Genomic DNA, 17,576 nt, shown 5'->3' on the forward strand with positions numbered 1-17,576 from the left:
GCTGGCCTGCAGCCAGGGACTCTGGGCGGCTGGAGCTGGTGCTCATGCTGCCTGCCCACCCAGCATGCTGAGGGCCATGATCAGCCAGAGACTTCAACACACCTGCCTGCCCGCCCGCCCGCCACTCTGGGGTTCGGGGCCACGCTGCCTGCCTGCCTGGCGCTCCAGGGCTGGGGGAGGGGCCTCTGGGCTCCGGTGGGGGAAGGGGCGGCACCCCAGACAGAAGGGGCAGGCTGGCAGGGGCTAGCCTCCCCAAGCCCACGGTTCACCCACGCCCATACCAGTAAGCCTTCGAAATGAATTCTTCTGAAAAGTAAAACCCAGACCAAGCTTCTCTCTTCTTCTGGGTATACATGCTGTCTTCTCCGCAACTTCTTATTGTGAGATTTACCTCCATCCCTTGTTAGCTTGATGGGTTTGTTTAATGCTTATATGTAAATTGAGGTAAACACATTTTGTTTAGGATAGACCTGTTTAACAAGTTCCCCTGCCATACCTAGTTACACACTTTTCAGGCACAATTCCAGCATATATTCATAACTCTTAATACCCATCACATCCATACAACACAAAAATATTAATTATCAGTGAGTTATTAGTTTTCAAATGATACTTCACAAGGCATATCTTGTGTCAAGCTTCCTTCCCTACTCTGAACTCTAGGGTACAGATGTGGGGACCTGCATGAAAGACCCCCCTCACCAATTTGTACAGGTGAACACAGACCCAAACCCTTGGATCTTAAGAACAATGAAAAAGCAATCAGGTTCTTAAAAGAAGAATTTTAATTAAAGCAAAAGTAAAAGAAACACCTCTGTAAAATCAGGATGGTAAATACCTTACAGGGTAATCAGATTCAAAACATAGAGAATCCCTCTAGGCAAAACCTTAAGTTACAAAAAGACACAAAAACAGGAATGTACATTCCATTCAGCACAGCTATTTTACCAGCCATTAAACAAAAGCACATCTAACGCATTTCTAGCTAGATTGCTTACTAACTTTTTACAGGAGTTCTGAAGAGCATTCCTGACCTGGTCCTGGCAAAAAGTATCACACAGACAGACCCTTTGTTCCCTCCCGCCTCCAGCTTTGAAAGAATCTTGTCTCCTCATTGGTCATTTTGGTCAGGTGCCAGCGAGGTTATCTTAGCTTCTTAACCCTTTACAGGTGAAAGGCTTTTGCCTCTGGCCAGGAGGGATTTTATAGTTCTGTATACAGAAAGGTGGTTACGCTTCCCTTTATATTTATGACATCTTGTACAAAGACTACTACAATAGTGTGTAGGGTGTGAATAAAGGAATGCTTAGCGTCACCCATACTTCAGAAGCCATACACAGCACACACTGCACTGAGAAGAAGAGGACTGTTTTGCAGTTAAGGCACTGGAGTCGGACTCAGGGATTTTGATTCAATTCCTTGCTCTCCCACAGAAAAATGACTTGCCCAAAATCACGCAGGGTAATATCTCTTACCTCTGATGTGGAGATTATGACAGGTATCAGACAGACAGTGCTTTTCCCAATTAAGAATGGTGGCTTAAAAGGTTGAGGAGCACATACAGTGATGAGTTGAGTCCCTTCAACTCCTCGTAAGACAAAAGGGGCTCAGCATCTTGCATAAACTGGGCCTATGAAGTGATATGTCTGAAGAAAAGGAGTACCTGTGGCACCTTAGAGACTAACAAATTTATTTGAGCATAAGCTTTTGTGAGCTACAGCTCTCTTCATCGGATGCATCAGCATTGGCCTAAGAGCTTGACACTATTTAGTTTGATTTAAAGTGAAGCAGGAAAACCTGATTAGTGTGGCATGCTAAGACCTGACTTGTCCTGGGGAAACAGAGGCTGTTGATAGTGTGGTGTCACAGAAAGAAACTGGGTTCAACAAGGCAATTTCTCAGAGGCAGAATGAATCTTGGAATCTGGAATCACAAGTCTTATTCAAGCCTTTCCTTACAGAGGTTTCTTTGTCTTGGTATGGGGAATCTCACCCTATCTTAAACTTGATGTTTTCCCCCTCCAACTGATCCATATTTCCTCCATTCCCCCTTTCTTCCTGGGATTTTTTCAAATCACTTCTTCTCCCATAGTATGCAGTAACTGTATTTTCCACTGAATGCATCCGATGAGCTGTAGCTCATGAAAGCTTATACTCAAATAAATTGGTTAGTCTCTAAGGTGCCACAAGTACTCCTCTCGTTTTTGCGGATACAGACTAACACAGCTGCTACTCTGAAACCTGAGTTAAAAAGTTTTTCCCATTCTCTTTATTCTGGTTGCCTTTGGGGTTATGTAGGGTGGTTGTATTTTAGTGACAGCACACAGACTAAAATGTGAGTCTATCTTATGATGTTTAACCTTGGTCACATGTGCAATAGTTGAATACCTGATTAAGTACGTCTACAAAATAAAAGCAGAAATAAAAATTGCTGAAGACTACAATCTGAATGCAGGGTTTTTTTCATCTTAAACAATTGCATTTAATTATAATTAGAAAATGGATACTCATATCTTAATTTGAAAAGTAACTGAGTCAAAAAAACACACACCCCATTTAAATCACTCCAGAAAGAAGAAGTTCATATGTTCTACTTCCAGTAAAGTATAGGCCTCACTCATGTGAACACTCAGACATATGAAGTAACACATGTGAGTACACTGACTACAACAGAACAACTAATACAAGTCAAGTTAACCATATGGTTAAGTATATGTAGGACCCTAAAAAACACAGATCATTCAACAGAACACACCCAAATCCTTTTTTTTTATCTTGCTATTTTGATTGTGATGGGTGCATTAGAAATAGTGAGGGTACAAAGACCTGTGTGTACGCTATTGGACATTTCCTGGCTTTTTCAGGACTTATTGCATGGGTACAGATCACTGTTTGAAGACTATGTTTTTTGAAAATGTAACTACATTGTCTAATTGAAGGATTTCAATTTTTTCTCTTTTTCAAAGTAATTACAGTACTCGTGGAAGGTATTGGATTGACAACTCAGAAGAATGGATCTAATTAATAGTTTATATAAATCTCTGATTTATCAGCAGTTTTGTTTAGATGTGGGCCTGAACAAAATCCCAGAATTGACCTCTACCCCAACTCGCAAAGTAAAAGTTTTAAGGGGATTAAAAATCCAGGTTCTAAAGTGAGTTTTGTTGCTCAGGCCAATATCTGCTGATAAAGGGCTTGATCCCGCCATATTAAAGTTAGTGGAAGTTTTTCTATCAATTTGAATGGCAGCAAGATCAAGCCAGTAGCAAGTAGAGGCTAACAGTTAATAAAGATGCAGAGCTGCTGTCCAATTAATTGGTTTTGTAATGGAATTGTGGCAATAAAGTAACGTGCACTGACTAGACAGAATATATTCACATTGCAGAATATGAAAAATAAAAGATACTAGATAATGACTGTAGTTAACACAGATTAACATTTCAGGATGTTCCTATTCTGAGAAGGCTAAAAAGCATCAATAGCCACATCATGGGAAAGCCTGTTGTGGGTGTGGAGGGTCCTTTTCATACCACCTCCCAAAGAGTGTCACTGACAGGACTGGTTTAGAAGTGCCATTCTGGTTTATCAGACGTCCATCACTTAATACCTAGTTTGAGAGAAGAAAGATAAACAGGACCATTAACAAAGCAAAGCAGTGTGCGGACAACATTCATATGTTCACGTATTTCAGTTTAGCTTGGAAAAAGGCATGTAATGTACAACCCAATCTCTGACTCAAGCCAATTACCAAGAGCAGAAGGCCTCTGAGCATACCCAAGCTGTCATTGTTGGACACTTTTTATGTTTAGCACCAGCCTTTGTCATCTTAGGGTAAGATCCTTTGAAATGCAAGTCTGAAACAGCTCAAGGGCATCCTTTTACCTGAAATTCTCCAGGCGCCAGCTGAACCCCAGTGAGCAAGACTTCTGGAAAGACGTAGCTAGTGGCAAACGTGCCGCTGAGAGAGAATGTGTCAGAGCTGGTGTGAGCAGTAGCCACTGGGTGCCCACAAGTTTTCAAGTCTGTGCTTTTACACTTCAGTAGTGTGCATATCTATGGGGAAGAAACAGAGGGGATACATTTGGAGAGCTTACAGTAAACAAGAGCCAGGCTTAGACAGCAGGAAAAGCCTTTCATTGTCAAGGCATTATAAAAATATTTCCTCATGTAATTAAGTCAGACCCACGGATGCTCTGATGCCTCGTAATTCAACAGAATGCTTCACCTGTGCGACTGGTGTGTGGGTGTATTTATCCACTCAATTATAGCTCTGCAGTTGACACAATTTGTGGCCTGAACAAATCACTTCAGCTCTGTCTCAGTTTCATTATCAGTGAAATGGGGATATTTGCCTGTCCTACACAGAAGGATCCATTTAGGCTTACACAATGCTCTAGACATGGTACTACACTGGAAATAAGAACAAACTCAAAAGCTGTGTGTAAAGAGTGGATTATATCCCTGTTTCTTAGATACATTAGCTTGCAATCCCAGTAATACATAAAAAAGTCCTATCAGCATGAGCACCGCTTCAACCTGTTGCAAAATGTTCACAGCTGAAACAAGCTGTCCCACAGGATAGAGAATATCTGCTGAGTCAGCAAGTGCTGCAACAGGCTGTCCTCCTAAAGTTAGTATGCGTTTTAGGGAGGGGCTGTGTGCCTTCCCTTCCAGGTTCAGACACCAACTTCTCTGAACCCTTATATTCAAAGATAAACCCAGGCCTTTGGCTGGGAAAGACATCACAGACCTCTGATCACTTACATCAGAGACAGAACAGGAAGCATCAAGATCCTAAACTGGGTAAAGATGACCTGTGGGGTTAATAGCATCCTATTTCTCAAACATTTGTTTTAAGAAAAGCACTGTGTGATGAAGTATCTAACTATCCCTTGGGGCAGATGTGAAGGGCTCCAATTGGAAAAGGGATGTTCCAGCCCTCCGCCACCCTACCCCATCAGAAATAAAGAGAAAAGCTTTACCTGCAGATAGTATTCTCCTTCAACAACATGAAGGCAATCAAAAGCACCTAGCACATATACTTCATCTTCTCGCTTCTCCGCCATCCTGTAGCTCAAATGACAGCAAAGGTCCTTCTGGCAAACTGTACGATTTCCTTCAGGCTTAGTGAGTTCGGTGAAGGTGAACTGATCAAAGTAAATGACTCCGCTGAAATCATGGTCATTTGGTGAGAATTGTTTGATGCTTGTGGCATCTGAGCTCCCGTTGACAATAGGGTAAGTGGGAGAAAGACGAGGGTGTGAACTCAGCTCTGCAGCCAGGAGGTGACCGTTCTCTGTTTCTGTATTGTAATGAAATGCCCTGGGTCCATTTGGTGCATAGATGCCACTCCCTGTGTGTGAAAGACAAGAGGGAGTTTTTAATCAGAAAGGAATTACCCATTTCATATTATGCACTTTATCATCACACGTTAAACATGTGCAGAGTTTCATTCTGTTATTGTCAGAACTATCTTAAAATCAAAATTAAAGCTTTTACACACTATAAGCCTGGTCTAATGCTCATAGATGTCAATGGGAACAAATTCAAATTCAAAGGTTTCACAGCAGGTAAGTGACATGTAATGGGCGATAAATCACATGCTAATAAGTGTGACTAAACTGTTGTAAATTACAGCGATTGGGAAGGAAGGTGTAAATTACACTCTTATATTCCTTGAATTTAGTCTTGTCTCTCTTATGCAGTTTTTATTTGGCAGAGTGGCCGGTAACACTGTAAAGCAAATACAACATTTTAGGGAAAACATGTGCCAAGAAATCCCTTACCTTTGAACCTCCACGTAGGTCTTAAATGTGTGGCTATCATTTTTATTTTACAATACCAAAAAACATCCCACCCACCCACCCACATAAAACATGTCTGAGGAAAGAATGGGGCCATCTAACTTTAGCATAGCAATGACTCAAAATCAGTGGAGATGCCTGTGAAGATGCCTAAATAAAGAGCCCAAGTAGCAAAAAGTTTAGTGCTAGCTATCAGCTGGAAATGCTCCCCGACACTAATATGTAGCCAGCCAGCCAGCCCCCCCCCGCCCCCCCCAGACCAGCATTGCTGGGAAACGGAAGCCAAAACAACAGGGCACTTAACATGAATTCCAGCACAGCCTTTGAAGCTGTGAGAAGCACAGGTGTGCTGCTACAATGTGCCTCTGGGATATACAACGATTAGGCTCACAGCAGGCAGAGGCGCTGTGACAGACATGGCTCTTAGCCCCTACTAAATAGCATGATGCACACACACCAACATCCTAGGTGGGAAAATATTTACCCTAATAAAAGGAATGTCCAGTAGTCAAAACTTATTGTTTCTCTCCCTTGCAAGTGTAAACTACTCTTGCGAGAGCTGGCGTCACCCAGACAGACCAGCCCCAATTTGGCATAAGAAAGGAGAAAGAGAATAAAGGAGTACAGAGGTATAAGTAGGGGACCTACAGCACCATGATTTTTGAGTGCTTTTCACTATCTATCTGCTGGTCAGATAAGTGACAGCCTCCCAAGGCTTCTGCAGCTAAGAGGGTCCCTAAGCCTTGTCCCTTATTCGTCTTTCCGCGGAATTGAGTGACCGATCCTGGCTTGGCACCGCTGGAATCGAGAGATGCAAGGAGGGTAAGAAGCACCCACACCTGATCTCCTATCTTTAGTGTACACATATTTTGAAATAGAGCTCTATACTTTGTTTTCTTTCTTTGGGATTGTAGCTTCAGTTTTGTAACTTGTTTGTGTGTGTGTGTAACATCTCTACATTTAAATAAGTAGGCACTAGCAATTTTGTAACCACATGATTAGAATCTAGTTTAATAAATTTTGGTAACCATTTGTGCATAAGCCTGACTTGTTTCTCTGGTTTACTGTAAAGCAGCCAACACAATTAAAGAACCTCAGCCGTTTTGGCTATAAAGCCTGGCCATTAGGTGAGAGTACTAAGAGCCTAGCGTTGAGTTGTGCCGCCTCCACGGGGCAAACTCTTGGGGCGCCTGTCAGTCAATCCTGACTGCCCGCTGCGAAGGAGCTCTGAGCTCTAGCAGTTAAAGTCACGGGTGGTTAGGACCTTGGGGCATCCGTCAGCCTAGCCCGGGCTGCCCGCCGCGAAGGGACAGTGCGTCCTAGCGGTTAAAGTCACGGATGGTATAAAACAGGCATAGCTGGCACCTCACCAAACATCCTTGGCCATCGGCTAACATAATACTAAGCTATAAATTGGAAAAGCCTCATATATGAAAAAGGAATGACAAGTCTGTTCATATTAATGTAATAGTTATGCAAGTGTTAGGCCCATCCTTAACAGATATATCATATTGTATACTACGCTATTGCTCTGTGACAATGAACATAACACAACTACAATGTATGAATCCTAGCAACTGTCTGAAAAAAAAGTGTCAAGGAACACAAGTCTATAAAAAAAGTTTTACACTAGTTTATAAAGCAAACAGATATTGCATGAAAATCAGCCATCACAACTCAATTAAGAGTATTCTTCAGTACTAAGTCTCTATCTAGTGGAGATACAAGTTTGTTATGTCAGATTAACAAACAATAGTTACATGGGATTTCTGAAATCAAGGTCTGTGGTGAGACTACATTGAACTATAAAATCGAACTTCAGCAATTATTACTTAACAAGGAATTTAAGTTCTACAGATTAACCTAAAAAAAAAAAACTTCGTTCTGAATTTAACATTTTATTTCTGCTCTATCTGTAAACATTCATTACTAAGACTCAGATCCTCCAAACACACACATACATAAATTTAAGTATATGAGTAGCTCTACTGAAGTCAGTTAGACTATTCACACGCTGAACTTGAAGCAGGTGCATAAGAGTTTGCAGGATCAGGGCCTAAGATACCAAATCAGTTAACCCAAGATTGTAAATTACCTGTCATATCTAAACTGGAGTTGTGTGTATTCGCTGAAAGAAAATTGATGCCCATTCCCATAGCCCATGCAGAGTGGAACTGACAAGCAGACAAAAGTGGTAGAGTATTCATCCACGCTGTTGGGAACAGCACAGTATCCACTTGTAACTTGCTCATCAGGACCACAGCAGGATCATGGAAAAGTATGTCCGCACAAGTGAAAATGCCAAACTTTCCAAAGGATGTATTGAAGGTGACAAACTCTGGCTCCTTAGGGTAATCGAACTGAGTTTCTGTCACAAAGAGGTTGTACTGTTTATGGGAAAGAGAGAAAGGAAATATATTAGGCCATATAAATCAGAACTCAGTGCAGTTAAATTGTTTACATAAATACAGGGAATACAGAGTCTATGTTTCTGTTAAATTCTATTTTTTTCCACATTGAAAGAGGCTGGATTATGATACAAAGGAAAGTCAGACAGGACTATACAGGATTCCCTTTTCTCTTCCATGAATGGTATTTGCATTTATTCATTGGTAGGAAGTTTATGAAATATTGGATTTTTCATACCCCACAGAGATTGTCCCTTCATATTTATAAATGGGACCAAATGGCCTTTTGGGAGCTCAAATTAAATTTCAACAATAGTAGAAAAAGTGATACAGCAAGTTAGTGGCTAGCATTTCTAGTGTCCTTGCTTTTAAACCATGATTTTAGTTACATATAAATTTAAGTTTGGGGAACTTACTGTAGTTTCACAGTTTGTTCTCATAATTCCTTACTAGAGAGTGACATAATTTGTTGCATCTGTAGGCTGAGCATTGCACACTGAGCCAAGAGGCGAATGAGGGTGCACACACCCGTGGCTCTTTGCACTCCTCCCCACCCAGCTTCTTCATTACCATCCTCCCATCCCCCTCCATTTCAGAGACACCCTAATGTCAGGGTTCTTTGTGTCCCCCATTCCCTCCTAGCCCCCCCGCCCCATACCAGAGGCTTTGTGTGCACCTTCATGGCTCATTTCCTCCTACCACTATTCTTATTCTCATGTTTTCCTCTCTTTCAGGGCATTAACACTTTAAACAACCGGAAGGATGGAGAGAGCTGAGATGGGGAAGCTCTTATGCTGGACGGTATTAATGGTTGCTGTCAATTGGTTCTTTGTTCTACAGACAATTACAAAAGTGGTTGCAGCTGCTGGCTCTGCTAATCAGATTTACACCCTTCAGGTTTTCCTAATTTTCACCAAAATCCATAGGGTTCTTCCCAATGATGCCTAGAACATTCCCTGTAACTTTGGAATTGATTGGATGTGGCATTCAGAAGCTATCGCATTACACCCAAACAAAGAAATACCATCAAATTGAATGTAAGGCCTCACAAGTTCAGCTGACTACTTAAGTCACCAGCTACTTAAGGGTAGTCTACACCAGCAACGCTAAAGTGCTGCCACGGGGGAGAGCTCTCCCAGCGCTCTAAAAAACCCCACCTCGCTCTAAAAAACCCCTACCAGAGTGGGGAGCACAGCTCCCAGCGCTGGTGCACTGTCTACACTGGCGCTTTACAGCGCTGAAACTTGCTGCGCTCAGGGGGGTGTTTCCCTCCCCATTTCCCACGAGCGAGAAAGTTGCAGCACTGTAAAGTGCCAGTGTAGACAAGCCCTAAGAGACTCCAAGTAGGTATTGCCTGGGGTTCATGCTAATTTTTTGGCATTAATTTTCTGTCCTTTATAAGTTTTGTGAAAGAGCAGTCAATTGTGGCTGCCCATTGAAGCAAGAACTAGATTGGACTGGAACATTTAAGGTTAATGTTTTGACAAATAGGGGTTAAAGCTTCCTCAGCTCAGATTCTGCAGCTCTGGCTGGGAAAACGAATTCCTCTGACTACAGACACTGAAAATGTGACCTTTCCTGCTTTAACGTGGCATTACACTCCGATCCTCTGCATACCACGAAATACATTCCACAATAGTTTTAGTTATAGAATTTGGGGGAAAATGCTAGATATGATTAAAAGGAGTTAATTACTGCACTGAACTGTGCAAAGTTGTTTATTTCTTACCTTATGGTAGCGTGCCACCAATTTCCCTTCTGAATCAAAGACAACATAGTATTGTACTGATAGTGACCATCGCTGGGGCACTTGGGATCACTGGAATTACATGGCTTCTTGTCCCCAATATTGGCAACCACATAGATAGCATTGCTCCTTGCCATGCAGCTGAGTCTTTCCTGCACTGGTGCAGGAGCAAATCTAATGGTCAGTGAGAAATTAAAAAAAAAAATTCTAAGACTTTGGAGCAGAAGAAGAACGATGGATTTAAGTTAATCATTTTAATTCAAAGACTGCTGTTGTAGGGTAACCAAATGAAAGTACAGAATAGACCATTGGTGAGTCTATCAAAGTGTTCAGAATAAAATCCAGAAGTCTCCCTTTGTGCCAGTATGGGTTTTCCTAACTGGACAGAACAGTTTGATATTGTGCTTCCAGTCTCTCCCCACACACACCACACCTCATTTTCGTCTTAGACTAGATTCCTCTCACTTACAAGGAATTGGGTTTGGGTTCCACTAAAAAAAACCCCACACACATGTACGTGTATTCACACAACAAATAAAAAAACATTATTATGGTTCTACAATTAGGAAATGCCAAAACTAAGTGCCAGAAATGAGGTTTGGGAAAGTGAAAGAACAACATTACAACAAACCCTCCTTTGTCCCACCCCACAAACATCCCAGGGGAGGATGCATGGGTTTTGTTTGTTTGCTTATTCTTGAAATCCAAATGTTTAACTAGTTACCAAAATATAATATAAGGACAATGTCACATCTCACTGTTCAATCTGAGTTCAGGAACAATTGCACACGTTGTGTGCCGTCTTATCTTTGAGCAGGTACCACTTATCTTAATGCTGAACATTTCTTAGGCTCTGATCCTACAATAAGCTCCACATAAGCAGACCCTGGAACCTGCTTGGAGCTCGTTGCAGAAGCAAGTTTTTATTCTGTACATGCAAATCCCTTCATTCTTTTGCCCGGCCTCTATACCATGAGTGGGGAAAATGGGGTAAAAAAACCAATGTATCTTTAAAAATCAATTTAATTTAATCTATGACCACAAACACTACAATGCCCTAGTCATAACTGTATGGTTATTGAACAGCATCACTACAGGGCAGGAATTAACATTGTTTGAGTGCTTAAATTGTACATTTCCACACCTTAACAGGTTTGAATTGCTCTGAAACTCTTGAGTTTCCCTGAGTTTATAATTAGACATGGGCAAAATCACCAGGCTACAGAGTTGTCCTCTGGCCCAATGAGCATTCAAATATTTTACACAAAGTTGAACAGCTTCAACAGGAAAGGCTGATAGAGACCTACCTTAAGTAACCAATACCATCCGTGGTGAATAACCTAACCCTTGGGCTACAGGTTATTGGCGGGAGGGATGTGTACCAACACCACCAGCTTTCCTTCCCATAACCCCCAATTTTGTAAATCTAGCCCTTAAAATGCCCAGAAACAAAAAACACTTCACGTAACATAAAACATTTTGGTGAACTCGAAACAGACATTTTCCATTAGTCAAAATTCAAAAAAAAAAATAAAAAAATTGGAGTTTTACCTGAACCAAAGGGTTGGAGTTTTCTTGTTTGTTTTTGTTTTTTTAATTATTCCAAACTGCCAGCAAACCAACCAACCAAACAAAAAATCAGTCATTCTCCCTATTCTATTTATAATGCTAGTTTCTGGGATAACTGAAACACCTTTGTAATGTTTTTTACCCTTAAATTTTCATGTGGTTTCTATCTTAACTGAGTTTTTTGTCTAGGCGCCTGGACACATGCACACACACCATGCTACCTCATATAAGGTAAGTGAGTTTTTAAACTTATTTTAAAATTTGGGGCTGTTCCATAATAGGTTGCAGAGATTAGTGTACATACAGCTTTTTTTAAATTAAACTATTGAAAGATGGTCCAAGAAGTATTAAACATTTTCTCTAGGAACCCATAACTGTGTTTAAGCCTTTAAATAAGGCCCACTTCAGCCTAAATCTCCAGCTCAAAAATATCTGAGTTTCTTTTGCTTGTTTCCGTTTTGGATTGCAAATTCTTTGATGCAGGGAACTACGGGTTTGGGGGATGCTCCAGCACCCTGTCTTGAAGTGGTTTCCATTATATACAGGATTTAGTTGGGTTCAATGGCTCACAGCACCCCCACTATACAAATTGTTGGGCAAAATCTTGGCCCCAGTAAAATCAGTGGAAATTTTTGCCATTGGACTTCAATGGAGCTAGTATTTAACTCCAAATCTCTTTACTTTTGTGCAATGGTGATCACCATGTCATTGCTCAAACAATCAACAATATTTTAAAGGCAAACACAGCTGAAACACAAAGCCAGTATTTACTGTATTTATAAACATCAGAATGGCTAAACTCTGGCATTACTTAGCCCCAAGTGATGGTGGAACATTTGCAATCCAACATGCTGGGGAAAATCACTGAAACGTAGATGAAAAAACAAACTGACTCGTTCTTCTAGTACCACCTAGTGGCAAAACATTAACAAATATTTCTATGACTATATATTATTAATCATTAATTGTAGCCAAGCACTATTGCTGTCATGTATTGACATTACTGTGACGGAATGTACTCATGTCCACACTCTACACGCTATTGTAACAGTCTTTGTACAAAGTATGCCTTAGGAGATATCATTTAAAAACTCATCAGTTGCTGATCAATATAATATCATGGCAAAATTCACATAGCAGCGTTATATGTGAAGTTATAAACGTAAGCTGAGATCATGAGTAAAAGTATGTTTTCCAGAAAAGTCTGGGAAGTGGCCAAACCAGTTCCTCAGAGTGCCTCAGCTAGGTGTAAACACAGTGAATAGGCCATTACCTGCTAAGTGGCCATTCTTTGGCAAGAAAGGGGGCAGGGGCAAAAAAAAAAAAAATCTTAACAAAGAAGCAGCATGGAGTTCCCTTCCACACAGACTGCCTGTCGCCATGCTCCCAGCTGGAAATGCATCTTATAAAAAGAAGGGGAAGACACCCCAAGGCACCCCACCTCCTTCCTCTCACTGTGTCCATTGATTAACTAACTGAGAAGGGACAAAGGAAGCAACCATTACATAGAAGAAGGGGTCCTGCCCTAAGAAATTTGGCCAGTAAGACTTCTGAGAACATGTGGTGAGAACAACTTTGCTTTGAATTTAACACAATTAAATTTAACAAGTACCAGTTGTGTTTTATATTTATTTTTCTTGTATCTAATTTTTATACCTCATTACTTGTATTCACTTAAAAATCTCTCGCTTGTTAGTTTATAAGCTTGTTTTAGTGTTTTAATCTAATCCAGTGTGTTTAAATTGAAGTAACTGGGAAACTCAATTTGGGGTAACAAAATGCGTGCATATTATTTCTATTAAAGAAATAGACTTTTTTATGACTGTGTCTTGTCCAGGAGGGGGCTGGGCAGCACAGGACATACATTTCTGGGGGAAAATATAGGAGAGGGGGGTGTTGCAGGTGTCACCCTGGAACACAAATCAGGGTGTGGTTGGCAGGCTGCAGCATACACAGCTGGGAGTGACTTGCTGCTGCTGTTTGTGAGCGGTCCAGATTATCTGGAGGCTACATCAACAAAGCAGAGTAAAGGACACCCCAAGTTAAAGGGCGGAGTGACAGCTACTCATTAGTCTGGATTGTACCCTGATGTGTCAGAATTACATCACTGCCTTTTATTAGGTTTCAGAGTAACAGCCGTGTTAGTCTGTATTCGCAAAAAGAAAAGGAGTACTTGTGGCACCTTAGAGACTAACCAATTTATTTGAGCATAAGCTTTCGTGAGCTACAGCTCACTTTATCGGATGCATACTGTGGAAACTGCAGAAGACATTATATCTTATATAAAATGTTATAATGTCTTCTGCAGTTTCCACAGTATGCATCCGATAAAGTGAGCTGTAGCTCACGAAACCTTATGCTCAAATAAATTGGTTAGTCTCTAAGGTGCCACAAGTACTCCTTTTCTTTTTGCCTTTTATTAGACAAACACCTCTCAGGAGTGGTCTAGATCATACTTAGTCCTGGCATGAGTGCAGGGGACTGGACTAGAAGACCTCTCGAGGTCCTTCCTTTCCTATGATTAGCTATTGATTGAGGAGATTCCTGTAATCCTACCATATTAAAATACTAAAGATGATGTGATGTGTCTTAAGATCATTGAAAAATAAATAATTTTAAAAACTGCAATATTATGATCTCAACTAATGTTACAGTTTACAAAGGAAAAAAAAGGTTGACAGCTTCCGTTACTTTATAATCATTTCCCAATTCTGCTAAACAGGGCACTCAGATACAGAGATAGCAATCGCTTAAAAAAAACAAGGACTTTAAATTATTAGGGTCTGAAAGTCCTTCTTTGAAGTAATTCAAGTTGAATTTTGATTTTTGTTTGTTCAGTAGTGTTTTTCTTTACACTGTTAACATATTAGTACTAAAATGCATAAAGTTATTTGGATTATTTTCCCTTAAATGCACCCTTAACCTACTAAAATAAAGTTATTCCTTCATCTTAGAAATATTTCTTTCATATTTGCTCTTCATAAATTATTGCACTGTGACATCACAGAATATCTCTTAGGACCTGGTCACAAGGATCGCCAGTTAACACTGACTGGATTTTGACTTTTATTTAATCACCAAAAATGCATTCAAGCATTAACGAAAGATCACTATGTCACAGCTCATTGCTCAATTGGGGTTCAGATAAAAACACAGATTATAGGATTTATTTTTTAAACCTTGGAGCAGGTTTCCCCCATTTCAATAGTGAACATTTCTTAGATCCTGATCATGTCCCAGCTCCCACATAGAGCTCATTGAAAAAGCAGAGCCCTTATAACTTGCATTTCATGTTTTTCTTTCAAATAAGCATTGAACCCAACAAGTACATTAAATGAAACCGAGAAACTGTAATTAGACTAATGATGCATCCGATGAAGTGAGCTGTAGCTCACAAAAGCTTATGCTCAAATAAATTTGTTAGTCTGTAAGGTGCCACAAGTCCTCCTTTTCTTTTTGCAGATACAGACTAACACGGCTGCTACTCTGAAACCTGTAATTATACTTTATGTAATTAAACCTGACTATACTTTATGAGGAAAAAACAATCATGAAAAACTTATTAGGCTACTCTCATTAGACTGACCTAACACTTGATAAAGCAACCCAAATCCTTTCATGTATTTATACCTGCTCCTGTTATCTTTTACGACGTACATCTGATGATGTGGGTTCTAGTCCACGAAAGCTTATGCCCAAATAAATTTGTTAGTCTCTGAAGTGCCTCGGGTTTTTTTTGCTGATACAGACTAACACGGCTACCACTGAAACCAAGCCCCTATGAAGTCGCTCATCTCCACGGCTGAATGGAGATTTTTGCCTCTCCCCCACCATCCCACTCCCCCTTTTAGTAGCAAAGACAATACCTTTCAGGGTCAGTACATGAAATCCAGTTCACCTGTGGATCTGGGATGATGAAGTGAGCTGTAGCTCACGAAAGCTTATGCTCAAATAAATTGGTTAGTCTCTAAGGTGCCACAAGTACTCCATTTCTTTTCTCAAGATAGGGGTAAATGGTTTCTCTTGTGAAAACCCAGCCATAAATACCATCTTCAGAAGTCACAATGATACGTGCACCCTGGCAAAACAGACTAAATTAAATAAGTCTCCACTTAAATAAATACATCTCAGTACAGAATAGCCTGCAGGGCTGCTGCTTTGATGGCCCCTTCCACAACATCCATATTTTTGTTCATCAACGTCAAAGCATCTTCAGGAGAAACCGGTATTTTGGTGTCCTCTGACAATATAACTGAGTGCTCATACACGGCTGCAATGTAGCTGTCCAAGGCACAGGCCTTCAGGACAGACAAAGTAAAAATTGTAGCATAAACTTGAGGCTGGGAATAGACCATGTTTGAAGCTTGGTACTTGCTCAGATGACTGCAAGGGTAGGCAAGGTGAGGGGGTTAAATCAGAAAACTGATTGCCTCACTTTGGAAACCTTCATTACCTATTTAATCATGGGACTCTGTTACAGGAACTCCACATTGTGCAACACAATTACCACATCTAGAAAGTCTTACACCACGAAGAGCAAAAGGCCTGCACAAGTAATGCTGTGCCATTTTAATTACCTTTTTGTTGCCATAGAAGTCACTGGGCAAAAGCTGCAGAAAGACCGCACTGCTGATTTAGAAACACTGCATGTCTATGGCAGAGACGATGGTGTGAATTCAAGGCTAGCCAGTTCAGTAGAAAAACCAAGTACGGTGAAATCACAGCAGGATCCAGTTACTTACACATGCTGGGCTAAACCCTTCTGCCTTAAATCACACAAATAATTTATTTACTCCAGTAGAACTGTTTGCACGAGTAAACCAAACAGGATTTCATGGGAGGGGTAAAAGCTGAACTGCCCACTATGGCATTTTAAAAAATAAAACTGATTTTAAAATTAACAGATCCAGTCAGACAACCTTGAGAATATTTTAGTAATGAGAACCAGTTAATAGCACACTCTCATTAACCTGTTCTGGTCCAGAGCCATTTTTAAAATGCCCCGGAACAGTAGGTTCCAAAGTAGGACAGACAACCAGAATTACACAAACAAGTGAGAACAACAGAGTACGAATGAACAACCCAGCCAAACTGAGCTTTAACTGGCCATTACAGGCAATAAATAGCTTTATTACTAAAACTGCCCCTGCGTTCTGTTCTAAAGTGGCACAAGGGACGAAAATGATACATGTAAGGCAAAGAGAGCAACATACTAGTTATGAAAAAAACAGTCCAAACTAACCTTTAACTGCTTGTTCCAGGCAATAAAAGAGTTAATTATTAATATAACACAGAATATTCAGTTCCATAGTAGCACAGAGAACAAAAATATTGCATATAATAGAACTAACTGAGAATAACATAATACTGCTGAAAACCCCGCACCAAACGAGCCTTTAACTACTCATTCTGGTCAATACATTGGTTCATTATTGATTAAAAATATCCAGAGCTGCATACTCCTGAAGTGAAAGGAGAATAAAAATAATGCTTAGGACTATATAATAGTGAGAACCAACTTTTAATACTATACCAACTTCTGTGCAAAAAAACATTGTGTGTTATTACTATTAGCCTATTTGTGTTGTTATTCTTATTGTTGGTAGCAGAAAGAGAGGAGTGGTGGTAGCCTCTTTGAAATGGTTCCAGCAGTAAAATATTGAATAAAAAGAGGTTTTTTTGTTTTTGTAGGGAACTGGTTATGTGCTATAATCTAAACTGTTTTGTGGGTCTTTTGTTTTTAATCAAAATAAATTTTTCCAGGAAGGCAGAGAATTGAACCTGGATCTCTAGAGTAGCAGCCTAGCACCTTAACCATTGGACCACCCTTCCTCTTTAATGTTCCTGTGTAGTCTAGATGAAATTAGTGGGACTACTTGGTGCACAAAATTAACATGATTAAGCTTTTGTCCTGAAGATCTTACAGTGTAAGTCCTGACCCTGCCAAATGCTTGGATGGTGTACAACACCGCTCTCTAAGTCTGACTAGTAGATGTGGCTATGAACAAACTCCTGTTCCACACAAAATTCTGACGTTTCAGAAAAATGT

At 40.4% G+C, this 17,576-nt stretch overlaps 1 protein-coding gene across 1 annotated transcript; it reads right to left on the minus strand.

The window, feature by feature from the left end:
- Positions 1 to 878: 878 nt before the first annotated feature.
- Positions 879 to 15,882, minus strand: LOC141984516 (pantetheinase-like). Its single transcript, XM_074947598.1, is given in 9 exon segments — positions 879 to 3,606; positions 3,882 to 4,052; positions 4,982 to 5,352; positions 7,899 to 8,190; positions 9,941 to 9,987; positions 9,990 to 10,132; positions 15,394 to 15,441; positions 15,523 to 15,605; positions 15,670 to 15,882. Coding segments are annotated over 9 exon segments (1,488 nt in total). The 3' UTR covers positions 879 to 3,486.
- Between the last annotated feature and the right edge of the window lie 1,694 nt (positions 15,883 to 17,576).

The sequence above is a fragment of the Natator depressus genome, chromosome 3 (assembly GCF_965152275.1).
Source record: "Natator depressus isolate rNatDep1 chromosome 3, rNatDep2.hap1, whole genome shotgun sequence".
NCBI lineage: Eukaryota > Metazoa > Chordata > Testudines > Cheloniidae > Natator > Natator depressus.